This window comes from Paramisgurnus dabryanus, chromosome 18 (assembly GCF_030506205.2).
Source record: "Paramisgurnus dabryanus chromosome 18, PD_genome_1.1, whole genome shotgun sequence".
Classification (NCBI taxonomy): Eukaryota; Metazoa; Chordata; class Actinopteri; order Cypriniformes; family Cobitidae; genus Paramisgurnus; species Paramisgurnus dabryanus.
Genome location: NC_133354.1, coordinates 8,415,197 through 8,439,100, shown reverse-complemented (window position 1 = coordinate 8,439,100; position 23,904 = coordinate 8,415,197). Strand labels below are relative to the sequence as shown.

Sequence of the window (23,904 nt, the reverse complement as noted above, 5' to 3'; positions counted from 1 at the left end):
AAATAAGTGCCTGCTGCACACGCGTCAAAACCGCTTATGATAAAAGAGACGCTTACGTTCACAAAATACACGCAAGACACTCACTTAACACTAAACTCTGATTACACATGAGATTATACGAGTATCTGGCAAACGTGAGCGTCTCTTTTATCATAAACCCTTTAGACGTGTCTGCAGCAGGCACTTATTTTGACAAGACACGTGATGCACATAGGATCCCTCGACGTGTCGGACACATACATTACGAACCACACACATGACGGGCTACATACATGTTGTGACAAACTTCACATCAAAATCGTGAATCGGACAATAGGTGCTCTTTAAATAGAATTATTTATTCAGGTTTCAGATAATGTATTAATCTCAATTTCAAAAAATTGACCCTTATGACTGGTTTGTGGTGCAGGGTCACATATGTGGTTGTTCTGTGAGAAACACTTCGCTGTGTTGTTGCTAAGATGTTCTGGATGGCTGCTAAGTGTTTGCTTATTAGCCTTTAAGTGGAAAATAACTCTACAATGTTAGACAAAATGGTCAAAATATGTGCCCCAGCTGTCAATGGCACAAGTACACTTTAAATAGATACAGATTTGTATACATTTGGTACCCATATGTATCTTTGAGGTAGTAATATTTAGGTCCAGGCTGTACTTTTTAAAAGGGTAAAGCCCCAGGGACAGCTTGGGTAAATGTTTTGACCTCTTAAAAGAGCTCACCACACAAGTATCTATAAATCAGTCTTAGAATCTACAAATCTGTTTTATCAAATAAGTCTTATGGTTTATAAAAGCAATGAAATACGAGTTGATCAAGAACCAATGCCTATACATTTCTGGTATGAGAATTATGCTGCGCTGTATTTCATGTTTGCTTAGTCACAAAAGGACCCAAGGCAGACTTAAGAGTGTAAACACAAAACATGCTCAAAAACACACAAGCAGTACATCTCTTTGTGTTCCTCTGGGCGTTTTGCCGTTATTGGCAACAGTGATTCATGCTAGTATGCTAACTATGCCCTCTTTCGCTTCCATTCTCACTCTATAAATCTCTCTCCCTCTCCATTTAGCTGTCTTTTCTTGCTAGAGTTTTACTTGCTGTCTTTTGTTCCCAAGGGCATTCGCCCTTTTGACCAGGCCAACTTTCCCCAACGCACACACATTCATTTTATCCAGCAATCCTTGCTCTCCCGGTCTGTCAGTGTCAGTCTGATTTCTCTCTCTCTCTCTGCTTCTCTTTCCATGTACACATAGTGATGTTTAAATTTATACTGGTATAAACTTGAGCTGGCATTCGTTATTACGTAATAGAAACTCGGATTCCTTCACTCCATATGTCTGCCTGTGTTGACATGACTCAGTACAGGCGGAGATATTTGTGTGCTTTATTTGGCCCCGTGCTCTATGAATGTCATTCTTGCTGTGCATCATACAATAACCTACATATTACAAATGCTTTTATCCAAATCTACTTAAAGTACATTCAAGGTATACATTTTAAAAGTATATCTACAGCACCAGTGGGGTCCGGTGACTTCTTTTTTCGAGGGCACTCGATGCGAAGTTTGTAGCCTGTCATGTGTGTGGTTTGTCATTTCAAAATATGTGTTCTGTGCGTCGACGTGCATCACGTGTCTTGTCAAAATGAGTGCCTCTGATGCAGACGCGTCTAAAGGGTTTATGATAAAGAGACGCTCAGAGTTGCCAGATACTTGCATAATCTCATGCGCAATCAGAGTTTACTGTTAAGGGAGTGTCTTGCGTGTATTTTGTGAACGTGAGCGTCTCTTTTATCATAAACGGTTTTGATGTGTGTGCAACAGGCACTTATTTAGACAAAACACGTGATGCACATGGTTTACATAACGCAACAAACACATATTTTGAAAACACAAGCAACACACATGACACTACGAACACTTATTTTCAATTAGCGCCACTCGGATGAGCAGTCACCAGCCACCACTGTACAGTACACTGTCAGCTAAAATTGAACAAAATATGGTCCCAAGTTTGTCACTGGGGTAGTCACCTTTAAAAAGGTCCTAATATGTAGTTCGCACAATACAGTAAAGTGCAGAAAAAGTCTTTGGCCACTTTGCATTAGATTTGTTGCTTTTGCAATTGTATAGTGGGCATATATAATTATTTATCAGTCTCATTATTACAGTACAACCAGAAAATCTGTATGCAGTATTAAAGGGGAGATTTTACAAGACAAGATGTCAAATAGCCTAAGTCTTTGGTGTCCCCAGGGTGCGTATGTGAAGTTTAAGCTCAAAATACCACACAGATTATTTATTATAGCATGTTAAAATTGCCACTTTGTAGGTGTGAGCAAACATGTTCCGTTTTTGGTTGTGTCCTTTTAAATGCAAATGAGCTGGGTTGATCTTTTTCACATATTCTAGGTTGATAGAACCACTGGGGACCCAATTATAGCACTTAAACATTGAAAAAGTTAGATTTCCGTGATATGTCCCCTTTAAAAAAAAAAAAGTATTTAGTGTGACCTTGCCTTACACTTGAGGTATAGCAGGAATCTGCAGGCTCTCTTAAACTTAAATTAAAAATGAAATCCTACTTTCTAATTCTAATTTAATGACTAGAAAATGTTCAAGATGTGTTTAATGCAAAGAGTGGTCAAACTAAATACTGACTTTTGCCTGAAAAATCCATTTTGTTATGAAAATCTTTAAAAAATGTCCTGTTTTTTGTGCTTGAATCTTACTAAAAAAGCAAAAAATAAATATGGATGCAGCCGCTGGTGATGACCTAAGACGTTTGCACAATACACTTTCAGAAATGGTAAAAACAAAATTGCTTAGCTGTTACTGCACCCAAAAAGTGCATATTAGTACCTTAAAGGTACATAACAAAGGTATACATTGGTGATTCTCACGAAATCCAGATTTAGAAGGTGTCCAGTATCAGATTTTTTTAAAAAGCCCTTGAAGCCAATTTTTTTGCACATATAAGATTAAGGTCTAAACTTACTATAAAAATTTTTTTTAGAGGATTTAAAAAATATTTCCTATAGAATTATTTACACTTTTTAGATTATCATTATCCAAAATTATCATTACCGCAACATGATAGTACATTAAATATATGCATTTACAAACTCATGTTTCGGTAATGAGAACTAAAAAGTTGTCTAGGTACTATGACAAACAAAATTTCAACTTTTATCTCGAGAGAAAAAATAAAAACTGCTTACCTGGTAGCCATCTTGAGTGTCACAGTCAATTATGTCCCTTCCAACAATTTTTTTTTTAATGTTAGTTCCTTGAGGGCTTAAACAATGATTGAAAATTGTTGTGGAGGATGAGAAAATTGGTCTTGGACACATTTATATTCCTTATTATTGTCTCTACATTTACCAATGATCACCAAATACCACATGTTACTTTACTGTACATGTTTATAGTATAACATGCACTGAAGCTTTTTATTTTTTAGATTTTTTAATTATAAATATTTCCATGTCAAAGAACCAAAATCCATTCATGGACATGTTGCAGTAATGAAAATGTTCCTCTTAAATGCGAAAACAAAATTGGTTTGTATGATGTCATTTGAAATCATGTGCAAAATAGTACATGAAGAGATGTTTGTGACAGTATGCTTCTTATTTTGATACTCTTACTTTGCATTTACTTTTTTTATCAAAATGTTTCATGACACCTCATAAGTCTAATTTTGCGAGAATCACCCACATATCTGAACTACAAAACACAAAAACTACTCTAATGTATGTGCATATACAGATTTGAAATTTGTATTAAGTTGTCGTCATTAATGTTTGTTGTCTACAGATGAAGGTCCGCCGTGCACGTGTCCTCTCTGTGCATCAGACTGGAGCAGCTGTGTACCTCACAGTGAAGGTCTTCAGCTCTCCAGGGACCTAGGAGCCACTTACCTGGAGCTGCCCTCCCTAAATAATTTCTTTGTTGGGCGATACTTTGGTAGTGTGGTACGTTTTGCATTTTTATCAAATGATTTAGCTTTTATTTGAATTATGTTTACAGCGACTATTAATACAAGTCAAGGATGAATAATAAACTGGGATAATGGGGCTGTCAGATGAAAATCCCTTGGTGGCCAGACATTTAGAAATAATCCAAAAGTTTTAATGAGTTTACTGTTATAAAAAAATATAAATAAACAACGAGGAAGTGTTATTTCAATCCATATCTTTGAATATTTGTGCAGTTGGAATACTTCATGATTCAATGTCTGAAGCAAAAAGCTAAAGAACGTCCGGACAAACGCCGGGGTCAAAGATTTACCGAGCCCCGTCCCCCTCATTTGGACCAGCCAGGTTAGTGACTAATAAGATTTTCATGCATGCATTCATTATTTGTATTTGAAGGACCTGACATCTTCTTTCACACCTGTTCTCTAAAAATATCTCCCTATAACTTGTCCTTGCGATTTGCTGGACATCGTAACGTCTGCAAAGCTCTTAACCTTCGAAATGTGCACAGAATGACAGCATTCATCAGTAACCGACAGGCTCGCGTGGCATTAAGATGGATTTCATGAGAAAGAAAAAGGTTAGGAGCGCTCGATTGGAGATGAACTGTGCTGTAAGCTTTAACAGTGAGAAAGAAACACCAGAAGCCTCCTGTTGTCTGTTGGTTTGGCTCCAGCACCACTTAGACTCTTTTTATAGAGCGCTGCCCATAAAATATGAAGGGCATTGAATCCTGGGAAACGGTTGGCGTGCCCACAAATGAATGGTTATGGGATGTTTCAAAGTACAGCAGTAATATACCTAAACTATGCCTGTATACAGACATGATGGAAAAACAACATCTGTTTGTTGTTGTGTTCTACGTGTATTGTTTGGGAATGTCTAAAGGTTAATCATTTGTCCTCGTTTGGCATTTGCTTTGACATCATTTTTTGTTGACGTCTTGTCACAATCTTTTTTTATCTCTACTTCACTGTTTGCTATTTCTGTCTTATTATTGTATTTCTTACTTGTGTGTCTCCTCTGCTTTGCTTGCCTCATCATTCTTTTTCTCAATTCCTTTACTCAAACAAATTCCTTACCCATCATTATCTTCTGCTTTGCTCACCTTGTTTCTCTCTCTCCCTCTTTCTCTCTAATACCATTTATATTCTCCTCTATCAATGCTGTACATGTCTCCTTGAAATTCCTTGGGTCTATTGCCAATGCCCTTCAGGAAAGATCTCAACAGTGCCTTAAACTGTACTCGGATTTGCCAAGAAACCAGAGTCTGCAAGACAGAGATTTGACTCATTTTCTTAAGGCCAAAGTATGGTCCATTTGTTATGCGTACGCGAGGGTCCTTGTACAGTGCGCATGGCGTAATTTTTGTCATCTGAAAAATGCACACGTATATATGGTGACACATACAGGCAAATATAGTATGGCCCAGGACGTGTTGCATTTTGTCACAATGCACGTGTTGCACGTCTGCGCACATGTACGAATCAAATAAACTATGTGTGTTCGCCAGTGTGCGTGTAAAAATGGACTCCGTCACAATTATTTTATAACTCTTAAATGAGGAGTTCAGATGCAAAACCCTTGCATCTTTGGTTTCTGACATTACTTATGTTTAGGTTCAGTAATTTCACTTTAATGGAAATTAAAAGGTAGTCGGTTGGTAGGGTTGATGTTATGCAACCATGGGGTATAATAACACAGCAGTTAGTTAAAACAACCCAGCATTGGGTCAATTTTAACCCAGCATGTGTTCTGTCCATTATGGGTCAAAAATAACCCAGCCTTTTTGGAGTGTGGTTTAACTATGGTTTTTGAAAACCATGGTTGTCAAAACTATGGTTATTTTGTGGCATTTTTTTAACTGTAGTAAAACCATGGTTTATTTCCATAAGGGTTTAACCAATTTAACTTTCACAGCAAAACCCTCTAAGTGCATGCAAGCATTTTTGTCAAAAGACTTTAAAAAATCCACTTCTTTGGAAAAGACACAGTAAAGGGTTGCAAAATCACTAAAGATGCAACTAGACACATGCAAATGATGAAAGTCAGAATGTAAAAATGAAAAAACTGAACCACACATTAGGGGGCGCTGTGATCAATGTCACTGCCACATTCGTGTTCAGGTCCAAGAAGTTTGAATGTGAAACATGGGTTGTGGCTAGAAGGCATAAAGCTACGGCAATACTCTTGTGGAATCTCCCTGGATGAGCGCTGTTTTTATCCTAATCCGGCCCCCAAACCTAACCCTAAACCCAACATTTGATGGGATTTAGGCTGTCTTAATCCTTATCCTACCTAGCCAGAAACGCTGTATTTCATCCTAATCCTACCCCAAAACCTAACCCTAAACCCAACATTTGATAGGATTTAGGCTGCATTAATCCATATCCTATCTAGCCAGAAACACTGTATTTCATCCTTTAACCAAACGTCTTGAGAGATTTGGCCGTAGTTGTATTCGCTCTAGCCAGGACCTGGTCGGTTGCGGTCGGTAGTGGACTTATTGTGCGTTCACATCAGACATGAATGAGGCGAATAAGTCGCTCTATTCGCACGTAGTTGGACCCTTAAACATTTTGAGTTAACTCTAAAGAGTGAAAGTTGCGTCATTCACGTGTGAAATTTAGGTGCGAATACGCTCAATGTGCAGCTTTAGCTAGCTTTAAGTTTTATATAGATCCTTTTTATCCCAGTTTCTTTAAAAGTACGAAGATGTGTCGCACAGCTCCAGGTGTCCACATACAGTGATGATTGTTGTACTGTATTTTTGTCTAAGCTTGCTACGTTGTATTTACGTCACTACTAAGCAAGATCCTGATTGGTAAAGGCTTATTTCGTAAACGCTTCATTCGTGTCTGGTGTGTACGCACCACAAGAGGACAAAGCTGAAAATTTTTGTTTAGCGGATTCTGCCAACAAAACAGTACTTCTGAATAGTCTGAGGTCAGAATTAAGCCGTTTTGAAGTGATGTATTTGATAAACACATATGTGCAGAGAGCATTCGGTTAATATCATTATCTCACTTTTGACAGACGTGCCGTTTAGCGGCTTTTGCATCTGAGCTCCTCAAATATTCAAACATAAAGTTGAGCTTTAATAACATTTACCTATGTTTTTTTCCCAGCACGTCTTCCACCGGTGAGAGTTGAGGAGTCCAGCTTTTCTCAGGACCTGCAGTGGCTGCTGGAGCGCGGCGTTCAGTTTGCCGATGTGGCGTTCTATGGTGGGGAAGCTGGGAAAGAGCTGGGCTGGGCACACGCGTCCGTGCTGTGTGCCGTCAGTCCTTACTTCAAACAGTTGCTGGTGGGACGACAAGCCTGGGAAAGACCAGTGTCACGTTGCACCTGTAGGGAAAGAGACGGCCCTCACTCGCTCTTGTCCACGTGGGATGGAGGTATAGATGATCTACCCAGAGCGGATGGCCATCCTACCGGACACCTATCCCGACTTGTTGTGAAGGACCCGCTGTTGTGTTTATGCCTGTGGGAGACATTAATGTTTCTTTACAGAGGTGAGACAGAATTTGGTGTGTTTAAAATATTAAAGCTGATGTTGTTCAAGGCAAAGTCTACTGTATCTGAACAGAGCTGTTAAGACAGGTAAGAAAGAATAGTATACACATGAGAAATAACAATAATAGATGTTTTTTTTTTTTTTTGGAGAGCAAATGGAGAATTTTGCTAAGGTCTCAAAAAAAATCTAAGATTTAATTTTAGTATGAGACATTTTTCATCAGATTTTCTCCATACCAAATATTTTTTTTTTTTCTGAGAGTTTTACCTCTCACATTAATTTTATGGGTACTGTCTGTACTCTTTCAGTAGATCAGCAATAGTTTATACGTCTTTATTTTTAAGCACTTTTAAGAGAAACACCTGAGACACGGCTGAGAACTTAAAATCTTCTGAGCTAAGACATTTTCCTCTGGGTAGAGTTGCTGTAATTGTAGTGCCAGCGGTGGTTATTATATCGTTTCATGTGAAATCCGGTCCAAACCATAACTATGAAGTGAGATTGACGTTATTTAAGAAAGCTGTGAGAAACGCAGTCACAGTTCTGCTAGTTTAGGCACAGTCAATTGATTTTTGCTGCCATTGTCTGCTTTATCTCTTCAGCGATTGAACCTTCTTTTGTGTTTGAACGGGAGGATTTTTATAAGACTTCATAATTAAAATGGGTTTAGTTTGGAGGCCGTGCGCTTGTTTCTCAGGCTTGTGTAATTTATGGCTCCGCACGTGTCTGTATGACAGCAGTCCACTGGACAGACCCTGGAGCTGTGGACATGATTACTATGGATGGGAGAACAGAGAGATCGTTGTGTTTGTGTGCTGGCTTTCTGCTTGTGTGTGTGAGAGAGACTGCATATGTTTATCAGGCTAAATGATGGAGCGAGAAATGGTATATGTTAGGGGTGCGCCGATATACGCTAATAATACGTGGCCGATAATGCCACGGTATTCATGTACTACGGCTTTTGATCAGTATGTCCTTATCGATTTGAAATCACTGTTAGTTTGAGTCGTTTATAACATGCATTTGAAAAAGCAACACTCGTCAAACATTATCATTATACATATTCTTTATTATAATTGAAAATACCTGAAAAGGTTAGAAGAACAGCGATATAAATATATCCTTAAGCCATATCCTGGAGCTGTGTGTGTGTACGGTTCTTCGTCTGCAGCGCATATTGAGTTTCTGCACGAGAGCGCCCTCTGGCTTTTGGATGTAGCGGCATTTCACCGTAATTCATTGAGAAGCATAGCTAGCATCATCTGCATATATATTGGTGCACACCTAGTATATGTGCTTCTAGGAGTTTGTGGACCTATTGCGTTAAATGGACAACATTAAATTTTATTTTGCAAAAAGAAATCAAAGCCACTAAACTAAAGTACACTAGATTATTTTTCATTGTGACAGACAGTTTTTTAAAACCTGACCAATATGGGGTTTTGGGGGCTGACATACATATATTAGGGAGTTAAGTTCAGATATCAATATATTGCCCGATATATTCTTATGTATATTATACTACAGTATATTATACTACAGTACTGTATTCTATATACAGTTTTGATACAAATGGGAAGTGTCCAAACTTTTGACTGGTACATTATATACTAGAATACAGTAAGTACATAAACACTAATATACTGTATATACATTTTTTGCAAGGTGTTTAACAATTTAACAATAAACTTTACTGTCCAAAAGTGTAACACTTACTTCACTTATTATAAATAAGTTTAAAACACAAATAATACAAATATATAACTTGTATTATTGGCAGTTAAAAAAAAACACCACCGTTGTGCATCTTAATCAGTTGCTCAGGATTTAAAGGGCCACTAACATGTGTTTTCAGCAATATAAAAATAATCTTTGGTTCCCCTCCCCATATGTAAAGTAGGGTGAAGAGTGCTTACATGTGCTTTGGACTACATCAAAACATGTGTCTCTGGCAGAAGGTTGAACTACGCACTCATAAGGCGGAGTCTATGAGCGATCATGGGTGGGGCATAATTAATGTGAAATCACATTGATAGGGGACCCCCTGTCACCCCCAACAGCCTGTTTTGTGTGACTGTTACGGTTTAAAGGAGATTACACAAAGGAAAATAGATGGATATGTATAATAACAGGATGTTCCTGCACAAACACTGCACTGCAAAAAATTATTTTCAAGAAAAAAAATTCTTAGTATTTTTGTCTTGTTTTCAGTAAAAATATCAAAAAATTCTTAAATGAAGATGCTTTTTCCTTGTTGAGCAAAATGACCCAAGAAAATAAGTCTAGTTTAAAAACCAAAAATATAAATTTAAGTGATTTTGTGCATAAAACAAGCAAAAAAATCTGCCAATGGGGTAAGCAAAAAAATCTTGAAAATTTTTCTTAAACACTTAATTCAAGAACAATTTGCTGCTTACTCCATTAACAGATTTTTTTTTTTTTGCTTGTTTTATGCACAACATCACTTAAATTTGATATTTTTGGTCTAAAAACTAGACTTATTTTCTTGGGTCATTTTGCTCATCAAGAAAAAGAATCTTAATTTAAGAATTTTTAGATTTTTTTACTGAAAACAAGACAAAGTTCTTTTTTCTTGAAAATCATTTTTTGCAGTGTTTTCATTTTCTGATAGAAACACTTTTAAAAGTGCATTTTCTAGGGCTTTAACATCCCAAGAGATGGACTGGACATTATAGAGTTATTTATCAGAGCAAAAAGGTGAAAGGTGAGGTTCTACTGATGAGATCATTTCAACCCTGTGCTGAAATATGAAGTGATTTGGTGGGGACATTTTCCCCCTGTGTGCCAAGGGCAGCAGAAACATTAACAGAAATGATGCATGGAATCTCTGAGTGCCTTTTCAGCAATATCTACTCCGGCCGTGTCTAGACAGAGTTCATATTATATCAGTTCACCTGTGCCACCTAAATATTTGTTTGTGACGACACGGAAGCCAGCTTCCTTGTCATTGGGTATATGAAATATCGCTATAGGCACGGCTCTATCAGTCCAGAATCCAGCAGTATCTCTGTTGAGAGGTTAAACTGAAGTGAATCTAAGCAGACAGTTAATGCATGACCAGTCAGGATGTGCTCATGCGGGTCAGTGCAGTGCATGTTGGTAATGTGTGTTTTTGCAGGGGCCTGGGAATGGGAATACCTGGAGGAAGCCATTGCTGAAAAATTAAAGAACCCTTTGGCGGTGGCCCAACTGATGGAACGAATACGCTCATTCGTTGGGAGAGAAAAGGTATTCATGTCACCAGCAGGGGACGCTACAAGCAGAACTGCATTGTTTGTTAATCTCGATCATCACTGAGGAAATAAGCATCATTCCTGTACCAATACACCAATCTGTGATTTTTTTGAAGGTTTATACTTTGACTTTTTGGTATAAATCTAGAGATCTCACTGCAAAAAATGACTTGCTAACTTTGTATTTTTGTCTTGTTTTTAGTAGAAATATCGAAAAATTTATAAATTAAGATGCTTTTTCTTGATGAGCAAAATGAACTAAGAAAATAAGTCTAGTTTTTAGACAAAAAATATACAATTTATGTGAATTTGTGCTTAAAACAAGCAAAAATATCTGCCAATGGGGTAAGAAAATTTTGCTTGAATTAAGTGTTTAAGAAAAATAAATCTTCACCCAAATTTCTAACCCCATTGGCAGATATTCTTTCTTGTTTTAAGCACAAATTCACTTAAGTTGTATATTTTTTCTCTAAAAACCAGACTTATTTTCTTAGGTCATTTTGCTCATCAAGAAATAGCATCTTAATTTAAGAATTTTTAGATATTTCTACTGAAAACAAGACAAAAATACTAAGAAAATTTTCAAGAAAAAAAAATTCTTAGTATTTTTGTCTTGTTTTCAGTAAAATATCTAAAAATTCTTAAATTAAGATGCTTTTTCTTGATGAGCAAAACGACCCAAGAAAATGAGTCTAGTTTATAAACCAAAAATATCAAACTTAAGTGATTTTGTGCATAAAACAAGCAAAAAAATCTGCCAATGGGGTAAGCGAAAAAAATTTGAACATTTTTCTTAAACACTAAATTCAAGAAAAATTAGCAGATTTTTTTGCTTGTTTTATGCACAAAATCACTTAAATTTGATATTTTTGGTTTATAAACTAGACTTATTTTCTTCGGTCGTTTTGCTCATCAAGAAAAAGCATCTTAATTTAATTTTTAGATATTAGATATTTTTTAGATATTTTTACTGAAAACAAGACAAAAATACTAAGAATTTTTTTTCTTGAAAATCATTTTTTGCAATGCTAGTTCACACAAATGCAATTTCATTTACCAATACAGAAATGACCAATATGTATGCAATATTACCATAACTTATTAACTGCAATTCAATATAATTAGCTGCAATTCATAACAAACACATTTTCCACGAAATCGAGAAGGGTTGCAGCCTGGAGATCTCCAAATGGGGGTATTCTAACTCTAAAATGGGGCGGGTGCTGCAAAAGAGGATGTGGCTTCCAACCGCTGAAAGATAGACAACACACATATAATTCCCACCCAACACTATCCCTAACTGCCCCTTTTTGTAGGTACCGCTTACTTTTGGAGTTTACTCCCCATTTGAGCTCTGATCTACTTGACAAAATCTTACACAACTGCTAAACTTATTATCTTTAATATTATCTAAGGAATGATTAAAAACAAGCCGTTGAATTATATGAAAATAATAGGCCACGGTGGTAATGTGGCATGATGCAAAGCGGGTGTGCATCATTTTTAATAATAACATAAATCTGTTGAATGTTGTATTTTGATTGGTTGATTAATGTTCAACGGGGCGTTGATTATTTTTCTGTAAAACACACACCTTACTTGTCAAAAAAATAACTACCAGAGCAATGTCTGTGGTTACCGAGGTATAAGCGGAATAATTGATTCCGGTCCTTTGAATTATTAGAAAATAATGCACGCCAGCGGTGAAACGGCATGCCGTTTCGTGCCGCATAACCACGTTGGGTGTGCATTATTTTCGAATAATTTAACAGCCTGTCGTCAATTATTCCTTACATAATTCAAAGGACCAGAGTCAATTATTCTGCTTATACCACGGCTACCACAGACATTGCTTTCGTGGTTATTTTAAGACATTTGACAGGTCAGGTATGTGTTTATCGAAAAATAATGCATACCCGTGAAACATTTCTCAACTGATCAGAATAAAGCATTCAACAGCCTTGTGGTATAAATTATATAACTTCATAACTACTACTATTAAATCATTGTTATAGGCTTACAGTTGTTGATAAGGTACAGAGACCGTTTTAAACACTGCTGTTTATGTACGTACTTGCTCAGCAGTGGCGGCCAGTGACTTCTTTTTTCAAGGGTGCTTGATGCGAAGGTCGTCACAACATGTATGTAAACCTGTCATGTGTGTGGTTCGTAATTTCAAAATATGTGTTCTGCACATCGAGTGAACCTTTGTGCATCACGTGTCTTGTCAAAATAAGTGCCTGCTGCAGATGCGTCTAAATGGTTTATGATAAAAGAGACGCTCACATTTGACAGATACTCACATAATCTCATGCGGAATCAGAGTTAAGGGAGTGTCTTGTGTGTATTTTGTAAATGTGAGCGTCTCTTTTATCATAAATGGTTTGGACGCGTGTGCAGCAGGCACTTACTTTGACAAAACACGCAATGCACATGGTTCACATGACGCAAAAAAAACACATATTTTGAAAACACGAGCAAAACACATGACAACCGAACACTTATTTTGAATTTGCGCCCCTCGGATGAGCAGTCACGAGCCGCCACTGGACAGTATAAGGAAGAAAAGGTGGATCCTATATAAGGCATCCTTATATATTATAAAAAAATTCAACCATTTCTACCTCAACTTTCCAACTTTTGTAAAAACATGGTAAATTCTTATATAAGGTTCTGCTTAAGGACATGACCTGATTTCTTAATTAGAAATGTTTACGGTATGAACAGCGTCCGTCAGATAAGATCGTTGACTGTGGTGTCGATTCGTTCTGGTTGCAGGCCCCCAGGGACACACCCACAGCCCGCTCTCAACCGGGTCCTGTAACACTGGGCAACCTCTTTAATTCCCCTCTGTACTCTGATGTTATCTTCATGGTGCAAGGCAAGTTTCAACCCTAACCCTGTGTGTGCATAAATACATGACCTCACACAATGGCGTACATTGATTCACAGTTTCAAAGTGCCCATTAACAGCCGAAGGCTTTTAAAAGCTTCTCTCTAATGCTTGACCTTGTGTAGATGTGTGTCAAAGACATTATAAGGTCAGGAGACACACCTGTTTTATATTTGCGAATAGAATTTAGCAGTTATAGGAACAGTCTTGCCATACAAGCCATTTCTATGACTTATTTCTATATAAAAAAAATCTATTTTCGTCTTGGACATTTCAGTCTTTTCATATTCAAGACAGAAACTCTGTCTAAAGGGACTTTGTATGGTTGAGTCTGCTTATGTTTAAGAAACACTGGGCTGTGTTTGGTTCAGGAAGTGTACTGCCAGCACACAGAGCCGTGCTTGTGGCCCGGTGTGATGTCATGGCTGCCATGTTCAGCGGGAAGTACGCGGAGGCACGGAGTCGTGTGGTGCCCATCCATGGAGTCTCGTCAGACACCTTCCTAGCGTTCCTGGAGTACCTTTACACTGACACATGCTGTCCAGGTGAGATCTTTGATAGCTTTAAATGCTTGTCCTGGATGCTGATTGGTCAATAAGAGTAATGACACAAAACACACGTACACCCAGATACTGTGTGGAAACCATGCAGCACCAATTGTGTCCAACTATTAATCTTATAATAGTGGATTCATTTAATCATTTTTTGTAGTAACAATTGTTTTACCAAGGAATAAGACAAGTGGTGGCCGGTGACTTCCTTTTTCGAGGGCGCTCGAGTGCATCGAGTGATCCTATGCGCATCACGTGTCTTGTCAAAATAAGTGCCTGCTGCAAATGCGTCTAAAGGGTTTATGATAAAAGAAACGCTCTCGTTTGCCAGATACTCACATAATCTCATTCGTAATCAGAGTTTAGTGTTAAGGGAGTGTCTTGCGTGTATTTTGTGAACGTGAACGTCTCTTTTATCATAAACGGTTTTGACGCGTGTGCAGCAGGCACTATTTTGACCAAACACGTGATGCACATGAAGCAACAAACACATATTTTGATAAGACAATCAACACACGACAACCGAACACTTATTTTGAATTTGCGCCCCTCGGATGAGCAGTCACGAGCCGCCACTGAACAATATAAGGAAGAAAAGGTGGATTTGAAGAGAAAATTGGAGAAATCCTAATGCTCTACCATATTGCTTAAATATAACTATTTGAAACCATTTCTTTAAAAACCTTTTTATTTCAAGTGTTTGGTTTCATTTAAGATGGCAACAGAACAGTGGCGTAGCAAGTCAGTCCCGGGCCCATATGCAAAAAAAAATTACGGGCCCCCTTAAGCCAAAGACCCCCCCCAACCTTGCCCGTTGGCACTGTTAACTGTGGTGCGCAGGTCTGTTACTTTTAATAAGATATTTGTATATTTTTAGCTTGGGCGGGCCCAGGGCCGGGCCCCCTATTGGTCTGGGCCCATTTGCACGTGCATACCCTGCATGCCCAGACGCTACGCCACTGCAACAGAACAATAACATACCTAAAATACCTACAAGAAACAACCACCTTCATAACAGGGCCACATTCAGACATCAGCAAAACATTATTTATATTTTAATCACAAAGACGCACAGGTTCAGGTTGTGTTTTTTATTAAGTAAGAAACATTGATCACTTTATTTATTCTGCCAGTCAACTTGATGTCTGATAATAAAGACATTTGTTAAAAAACAGTGGGTTTGATTGACATTGATGTGTGTCTGTGTATAGCCAGTGTGTTGCAAGCCATGGCCGTGCTCGTCTGCGCAGAGATGTATCAGGTGAAGCGTCTGCAGCACCTGTGTGAGGTGTGCGTCTGCGCGTATCTTCAGAGCATGCCCAGTCGAGAGCTGGCATCAACAGGTATCAGTGTGATACGCTTACTGAAAAAAGCAAAGGTAAGTCTATGCCACCTCTACATTTAACTCTTTACCCGCCATTGACAAGTTATCTCTTCAATTAAGAGAAAACATTTGCATGAAAAAAAAACATGTTCCTGATGAGTTTTTATGTTAATCTGTAATACCGCGATTATCCACTAGATGGTGCACTTACCCAATTTATTAAAAAACTGAAGCAAAACATTATTTATTAATTTTACACAACGTTTATGTTTTGATAATCATTTGGAATCCGATCTCTGAACAAAATTCTTTCACAAAAATGCAATTATTTCAGCTGTTTGCTAAAAAAATTATTGTTGAAGAAAAATACCCATAAAAGCTTTATAAACAGAGAAGAAAAAATAGATGAAATGTTTTTTTCCAGTTTTGTTTGTTTGTTTATTGTTTGTTTGAAATCAGTCTGTTTTTTCATTTGATATATTTGTATGTTTATATATTTTTAGAAGAAACGTTTTCTGAAAGTTTTTTTTTGTTTTTAACATTTTTGAAAATCACAAACAATGCTGGAGGGCAACTTTTCAAAAAAGTCTTGCGGGGAATGAGTTAAAAAGGTGTTTTTTTTCTACTTTGGACCTAAAATGGACATTATAAAAGTTTATCACGATGAAATCACGTTTTTTGATGATTAAATATGTGACACTGTCTGTGAAATCCAGGCTAAAGTCTCATAATCTAACTATGAGATTTGAAGCATCAAAGTTTGATTTTACTCATTGATTTAAATCTTTGACATAACCTTACTCTGTCAATATTAAACATATCAAGCATCTTCGCATAATATTCTTTACATAATGGAGAATGATTTAATGTAGAAAACAATAAATCTGGGTTTAGCTGGGTCACATATTTGCACTAATGGTGCAGAATAAGCTTTAATATAGCTTCAACATGTCTATGTTCAGAGTAGTATATAATACAAGCTAATAAAATGTATAGCTTGAATGTAGGCCTACTGTAAGTCACTTTGGATAAAAACATCTGCCATATGCATAAACGTTAACTACATTAGACTTTTCATTTCTAGCATGGACTAAATGTAATATCAGGCACATTTGCTTTTTAAATAGACTGACAAACACCATTTAAATAAAACTGGATTAAAAATGCAAATTTTCTTATTTTACTACCAAGTCCATCATGCACCCTTCATATTTGCATACTGCACAGAATTAGCATAAATATAATCTTCTATTCTGTATATAACATTGTGTGTTTATTGGTCTCTATCTCACTTTTTCACTGCAGTGTCACAATGCCGATCAACTATACGTCTGGCTCCTCCATTTCATTGCCAATAACTACCTGATCTTCAGCCACAAGCCAGACTTTCTTGAATTATCAGGTGAGCCGCCCGCTGAAAATCTGGGAAAGTTGTTCATGTGCATTAAAATGCATGCACGCATAATCATCTCTGACTCTACAAAAACCTGTTACCAGCACCCTGCATCGCTCCTAACAGCTGGTGCTGTAAACAAGCCCATGCAAATCACTGCCTAGTTCATTTAGTGCCCTACTGTGAAACACTAAGTGCAAATGTTAGGTCAGTTTCGAAAGGAATGCTACATTTTCAGGTTACACTTTTTTTATAGTCCACTTTAGACATTCTACTTTGCAACTACATGTCAACTAACTCTCATAAGGGGGTGTGTACACAAAGGTATTTTTTGACAGCGGCCGGCGTATATTTGCATATTTCAAAAACCTGAAAGATCGCCCAGAGTTAAATCAATTTCAACTTTGACGCTCAGCTCGTCAATGTCACTTCTTAAGTAGCCGTCCAATCATAGTGAAGGGGTGGGACAAATATCACAACAACCAACCATTGTTTACCTATGACTGATAAACGAAGCAGAAGTATCATAGCAACCAAGCGCTTAGCTAAAAAAAAATTGCTGGCAAATTTCCCAGTCGGCGTCCACTTGGCGTTTTCAGCCATGTTTAAAGGAAAACACAATCGTTTTTCAATATTTGACAAAAATTGGAAGGGGAGGGACAAATTCTTACCTCATCTTACACTCTAAAAAAACAAACGGTGCTATATAGCACCAAAACAATTGCTTTGGATCGTAACGATAGAAGAACCATTTTAGTGCCATATAGCACCGGTGAAGAACCAGTGAAGCACCAGTGAAGCACCAGTGAAGCACCAGTGTAGAACCATATAGGGGCCATATAGCACCACATATGGTTCTACATAGCACTATATGGTTCTACACAGGTGCTTCACTGGTGCTTCACTGGTTCTTCACCGGTGCTATATGGCACTAAAAATGGTTCTTCTATCGTTACGATCCAAAGCAACTGTTTTGGTGCTATATAGCACCGTTTGTTTTTTAGAGTGTAGACTAATTAATCTTTTTTCAATGCACGCACTTTTAATCTTTGTAAAGCGCCTCGTGAATGTGTTAGCATTTAGCCTAGCCCCATTCATTCCTATGGCTCCAAACAGGGATGAATTTATAAGCCACTGAACACTTCCATGTTTTCCCTATTTAAAGACTCTTACATGAGTAGTTACACGAGTAAGTATGGTGACACAAAATAAAACTTTTGTTTGGAGCCATAGAAATGAATGGGGCTAGGCTAAATGCTAACACATTCACAAAGCGCTGTACCAAGATTAAAAGTGCACGCATCGAAAAAAGATAGGTATGTATTAATTCATCCAAGTTGAGGTAAGAACATAGTAAAATATTGAAAAACGGTGGTGTTTTCCTTTAAATGCTATGATGTACACGCTGCCTTATGCTACGTACACACCAAACGCATAGATCGCGTTCCTCACTCTAAATTACTCGCGAATTTTTCGCTTGAGTTTAATATTTTCAACTTGCGCAAAGATGCGTTTGAGGCAAATAGTGCGTTTTTCGCGGCACTGGTGAGTTTGCATCTATTCGCGTCTTTGCAGTGACTTTGTATGTAATCTACTTTGCCCAAAATCTACTATTTTCAAACGCATGTTTTAAACGACTCAAACTAACAGTGATTTCAGATCGATAAGGACTTACTGATAAAAAGCTGTAGTACGTGAAATAGCTGTGAATAATATTGGCTGTGCGATTCAGAATAGTTATCGGCCAGGTATTATTAGTGTATATCGGCATTTATCGTCACATTCCTAAAATACAGTGATACCACGAAATAGGACATCAGCAGTACATCTGTGTGCCAATAATTACATCAAGCTAGATTTTAATGCAAACATTTTATTATTCATGTAGCACCCAAATACATAATTATGTCTTATAAAGAATCATGCACAGGTTTTATAGCAATGAATAGTAGGTGAAGTTCATGATAGAGATTTCATGGACGGAGATACTACAAAGGTAATACATGGGAATGTATAAAAGGATGTTCATGCTTTCCATATTATGTCGATGTTCTTTACAGATGAGGAGCGCGAGCAGGTGGAGCGACTGCGCTGGCCTTCCAGAGGTTACCTGCAGGAACTCAACGAGTACCAGCAACGCAGACGACAGATCCGCAAGTCGCGCTGCAACATCATGTGACCCATTCTTGACCCCCTGTCGACAAGAAGCGGGGGTGAAAACAAAGAAAGAACAGAGACTGGACTCCAAATTGCAATCAGGATGAAAGAGACTCCCGTTTGACCTCCGCGTCGATGTTGGGGAATTTTGATGTACTTTATTTACTTGAACTATGACCTGTGACCCTGTGACATAAATGAATTCCTAGCGGACTGTGAGAATCCCGTGTCTGGGAATATGATGTCATGTAGGTCCCGATGACACAGCTATGGCAAAAACTGACATGCATTACGGTAAATACTGTATCTGTATCATCTATATGACCACGGCCAAACAATTATACCTGGTTGGGCCGAAAACGTTTGGTGCAATGAACTTTTTAGCAACGATTAACCCCAGTGTTAAACAGGGTAGGGTCAACCTTATACTCTCCATTGATATGATACTCTCATGGTATTTCATGGTGAGATATTTCTTTCTGATCAGTGGTTACTCTTGCAATATAACTTGAATAACATTTTGAATATTTATTTTTTCCCATGAGATTATAATTTGATTATTATGCAGCTATTTTTGTAACACATGTACATCGGAGATTTTTATTTCAAGAAAAAATGTATGATATACGCAACGAGCATGTGGATCGCCTCGTAGTACACTTGGTCTGGTCAACGTAGAGCCAATGCCGGCTGTCTTTAGTCTAGTTCAGTTATGTTGACTCTCATATCAGGCTGAATAAAGACATTTTAGAAGGAGCTGGGTTTATTTCAAGAATCATTGTACAAAGCAGATTATCGTTCCATTAATTATTGGGATTTTAAAGGGGACACTTAACAAGACTTTTTAAGATTTAAATTAAATATTTGGTGTTACGAGAGTACATACCGGTATGTTTAGTTTTAGCTCGAAATACCATATAGATAATTTATTATAGCATGGTAAAATTGTAGGTGTGAGCAAAAATGTTGCGTTTTGGGTGTGTCCTTTAAAATGCGAATGAATGGATGAAATGCTAACACTGATTGCCATAATGGTGGTTTGTTGAAATTTAAACTCAGTTTCAGTGCTGTCAACTATTTTCTCTCTTTCTCTCTCTGCACTAAATGGCAGTGCCGTAGTTGGATAGTGCAGATTAAGGGGGTTGTATTATTATTATTATTATTATAAGTTCCCTTTTCGACATCACAAGGGCAGCCAAATTTCAATGACCCATTTTTTCACATGCTTGCAGAAAAATGGTTTACCATAACTAAGTTACTGAGTTGTTCTGTGTCACATTTTCTAGGTTAATAGAAGCACTGGGGACCCAATAATTGCATTTAAATATGAAAATCTGACTTTTTCCATATTTAAGTGCAATTATTGGGTCCCCAGTGCTTCTATTAACCTAGAAAATGTGATAAAGAACAACCCAGTTCAAATAAAACAAACCATGTGCAAATTCATCATTCAACGCCAGTTCCCCAGAAGCAAAATCCTTTTAAATGGATTATGTTGGTTTATGTTGTTTTTTTAGTGGTAAAATGGTTGGGATTTGCTCGTGTGAGAACATCTTAAATTTGTAAACCACAGAGGCAGAACATCACTCTATATCTATGTATGAAATTTGAATGGCATTTGGAGGCTATTACATGGATAAAAGATGGAAATCCTCTACTTAATCTTTTCAAAATTTCACTGAAGAAATGAAAGTATACCTTTACTGCAAAGCTCCGATCGCCTGCAACATGCCTTCCAGTTTTCCAGAGTTGTGAAGACCCTCAACATCACTCCCTCCTCCGATACACTTTTCTCCTATGAAGACTCGAGGAACCTACAAAGAAATGGATGGAGAAACCCTGGGTCTTAACTGTGACAAATAAATAAAAAATATGGACTACAGGTCTTAAATATATTTAATTACCAACAATGACCCGCAATCACACAACGTAAATGTCCCAATCATATAAATGTGCAGCTTAACTTTATTAAAGGAACACGCCCAGATTTTGGGAATTTAGCTTATTCACCGTATCCCCCAGAGTTAGATAAGTCCATACATACCTTTCTCATCTCCGTGCGTCCCGTAACTCTGTCTGACGCAGCCCCCGCTAGCTTAGCTTAGCACAAAGACTGGAAGTGAATAGCTCCAGCTAGCAAACTTCTCCCAATAAGTGACAAAATAACGTGAACATTTTCCTATTTATATGTTGTGATTTGTATGGTCACACTGTGTACAAATAACAAGGTGATATGAGACATAGCGATCTTTTAACAGTATAGAAGACGAAGCACTGCTACATGGCGGAGTGATTTGCTCGCAGTACCCGAGAAGCCCCTGGTGAGGAGCAGAGAGTTCGGTCAGAGTTGTGCAAATCTCTCCGCCCACGTGCAGTGCTTCGTCTTCTGAGAATATAGTTCCCAGTATGTATAGTGTTAAAAGATCGCTGTGTCTCATATCACCTTGTTATTTGTACACGCTGTGACTATACAAATCATAACACATAAATAGGAAAATGTTCGCGTTATTTTCTCACTTTTTGGGAGAAGTTTGCTAGCTGGAGCCATTCACTTCCAGTCTTTGTGCTAAGCTAAGCTAGCGGGGGCTGCGTCAGACAGAGTTACAGCACGCAGCCACGCACGGAGATGAGAAAGGTATGTATGGACTTATCTAACTCTGGGGGATATAAGCTAAATTCCCAAAATCTGGGCGTGTTCCTTTAACCATGGTTTTACTATAAAGAAATTGTAGTAACCATGTTTTTGGTATATGATTGTTTAAACTGTTTCCTGTAGTAAGACGATGAATTTTGGGGGTACTCCGTTTTACTGTAAATATCATTAACATTCCTTACTGGAAAAAAACAGGCTGGTTTGCTGGTTTTAGCTGTTTACGTGGCGGTTGGTTTAAGATGGTCTTTGGCAAAGCTGGTCAAGTTGGTGGGTCAGCTGGTCTTTCAGCACTTAGTTTGCAGCACTTCGACCTTGGCACGCAGTAATATCATCACTAGGGCTGGGTATCGATTCAGATGTTCCAGTTCGATTCAATTTCGATTCAAAAGCTATCAAAACGATTCGATTTCGATTCTGGTTCTCGGGTCGTTTTTTAAACTCGATTCAACTCAATGAATATAGATTTAATACAAATACTATATTAATAAAAAAGAACAGTGATCAGCCATTTACAAGTGGGTAATTAATAAAAAGAAATTAAAAGCCACAACACTATCGTCGTCGTCTTGCTCGCGAAATCTAAAATGCTTCCATACCTCATACTTTTTATGTGAAGGTGGCATCAACGTCGATGAAGCACCTGAAACCACCATTTTAAGCACTGAATGAAAGAATGACAGGCTCGCCTCTCCCTCCTTGGTAACATCGCGCAAGGCAAAAAAGAGGGTGATATCTAGTGAAGACGACTAGTAATTAGATTAACGTTAATCTTACGTTCAATGTTTGCAGAAAAATATGGGGGAAAAAATCGATTCTGCTCTTTGAGAATTGATTCTGAATCGACCATGTTTAAAAAAAAAAAGATGAATCGAAAGATCGATTTTTTTGCCCAGCCCTAATTATCACTCCTGACTACTCCCCCTCTCACTTAAACTTTCGGCAATATTACTGCGCCCGAAGTCGAAGTGCTGCAAACTAAGCACTCTTCCGCCATAAAATATAGTTCTCATTTTTATTCACCATACTTACTCGTGTAACTACTCATGTAACAGTCTTTAAATAGGGAAAACATGAAAGTGTTTGGCGGCTTCTAAATTCATCCATGTTTGGATCCTAAGGAATGAATGGGGCTAGGCTAAATGCTAACACATTCACAATGCGCTGTACAAAGATTGAGTGCATGCATTGAAAATAGATAGGTATGTATTAATTTGTCTACATTGAGGTAAGAACATAGTAAAATATTGAAAAACAGTGGTGTTTTCCTATAAAAAGTGACCAAAACACATCTAGACCACCTAGCTAAAACCAGATTATGCTGTAATTTCAGTAATTTAAGAGACATTTAATTATTCAGCAGACACTTAAAAATCAAAGAGCTGAGCATTTTGATTAAAATATCATAGTTAAACTATGATTAGTGTAATATATAATTGTACAGAAAATATTGTTACAAATATTTTATTAGCTCATTCATAACTCATTTAAATTTAAAGAGAAGAGAAAGCGGAAGCGATACTTTGAACACAGAAGTACCGGTCAATATGACGCAATGCAGTGACGAACTAATCAGAATCAGATATTGCAAAGAGCTGAGTAATAAAAGTACAATTATTTTGTAAAAGATGTATGTACTCTATGTAAAGCTTTACATAACACCATTGTGATGTCAATACCGACAGTCTAATGTAACTTCGAATTAAATTTGTAGCAATGCAACATTGTAAAATTACTCACGGTTCGCCCACCGGTGATCTGCTGAAGGTAATCTTGTACGCTTCCCATGTCGCTCCGTCCGCTTATATCGATGAAGTCAAGGCGTCCGTCTTTGAACTTATACTTTGACAACACATTTTTGGCGAGCACACAGTAAGGACAGGACGGTTTTAAAAACACGACCACTTTATCTCCCTTAATTTGCGCCTTAACAAATTCAGCCATGTTTTCCTCAATCCTTCCTCCAGTCAGTGATACACGTCAAACTGAAAGTTGTTCGCATTGACGACGACGCCCTTTGCTTCTCAGTTTACATCCTTCAAAATAAAAGACGGATTTATACGGAATCGTTTTCTCTATTGCATAACACACAATGGTTTGTTGGCACAAGCAGCGACTATAGGGTTAACTTGGAATCAAGTAAGTTATTTAGATTTTCAGATCCTCATTTGAGAACATGCAAACAAA

At 37.6% G+C, this 23,904-nt stretch overlaps 2 protein-coding genes across 3 annotated transcripts in view; one reads left to right on the top strand and one right to left on the bottom strand.

Annotated features, from left to right (window-relative positions):
- The window catches only part of rhobtb3 (Rho related BTB domain containing 3), a 22,900-nt gene extending 5,312 nt beyond the window's left edge, over positions 1-17,588 (top strand). The window contains exons 4-11 of one of the 2 annotated variants that reach the window (XM_065244047.2): positions 3,818-3,975; positions 4,215-4,323; positions 7,107-7,493; positions 10,635-10,744; positions 13,528-13,634; positions 14,018-14,187; positions 15,405-15,571; positions 16,823-17,588. In XM_065244047.2, the coding sequence (XP_065100119.1) occupies positions 3,818-3,975; positions 4,215-4,323; positions 7,107-7,493; positions 10,635-10,744; positions 13,528-13,634; positions 14,018-14,187; positions 15,405-15,571; positions 16,823-17,074 (1,460 nt within the window). In that variant the 3' untranslated portion in view covers positions 17,075-17,588. Of the gene's footprint in view, positions 1-3,817; positions 3,976-4,214; positions 4,324-7,106; positions 7,494-10,634; positions 10,745-13,527; positions 13,635-14,013; positions 14,188-15,404; positions 15,572-16,822 lie in introns of both variants that reach the window. The other variant, XM_065244046.2, reaches the window with a different exon arrangement.
- Positions 17,589-18,965: 1,377 nt separating this feature from the next.
- Positions 18,966-23,760, bottom strand: glrx (glutaredoxin (thioltransferase)). Its single transcript, XM_065244048.2, has 3 exons — positions 23,458-23,760; positions 20,766-20,881; positions 18,966-19,104 (listed from the first exon to the last, which is right to left on the bottom strand). The coding sequence occupies exons 1-2, from the start codon at positions 23,659-23,661 to the stop codon at positions 20,768-20,770; spliced, it is 318 nt and encodes a 105-aa protein (XP_065100120.1). The 5' UTR covers positions 23,662-23,760; the 3' UTR covers positions 18,966-19,104; positions 20,766-20,767.
- Positions 23,761-23,904: the final 144 nt, after the last annotated feature.

Bases quoted from the DNA above. Each gene is read 5' to 3' on its own strand.
- glrx (XM_065244048.2), bottom strand. From the start codon at position 23,661: ATGGCTGAATTTGTTAAGGCGCAAATTAAGGGAGATAAAGTGGTCGTG. The intron at 20,882-23,457 runs GTGAGTAATTTT...ATTTCTTTGTAG, and splicing joins AGATCACCGGTGGGCGAACC to GTTCCTCGAGTCTTCATAGG.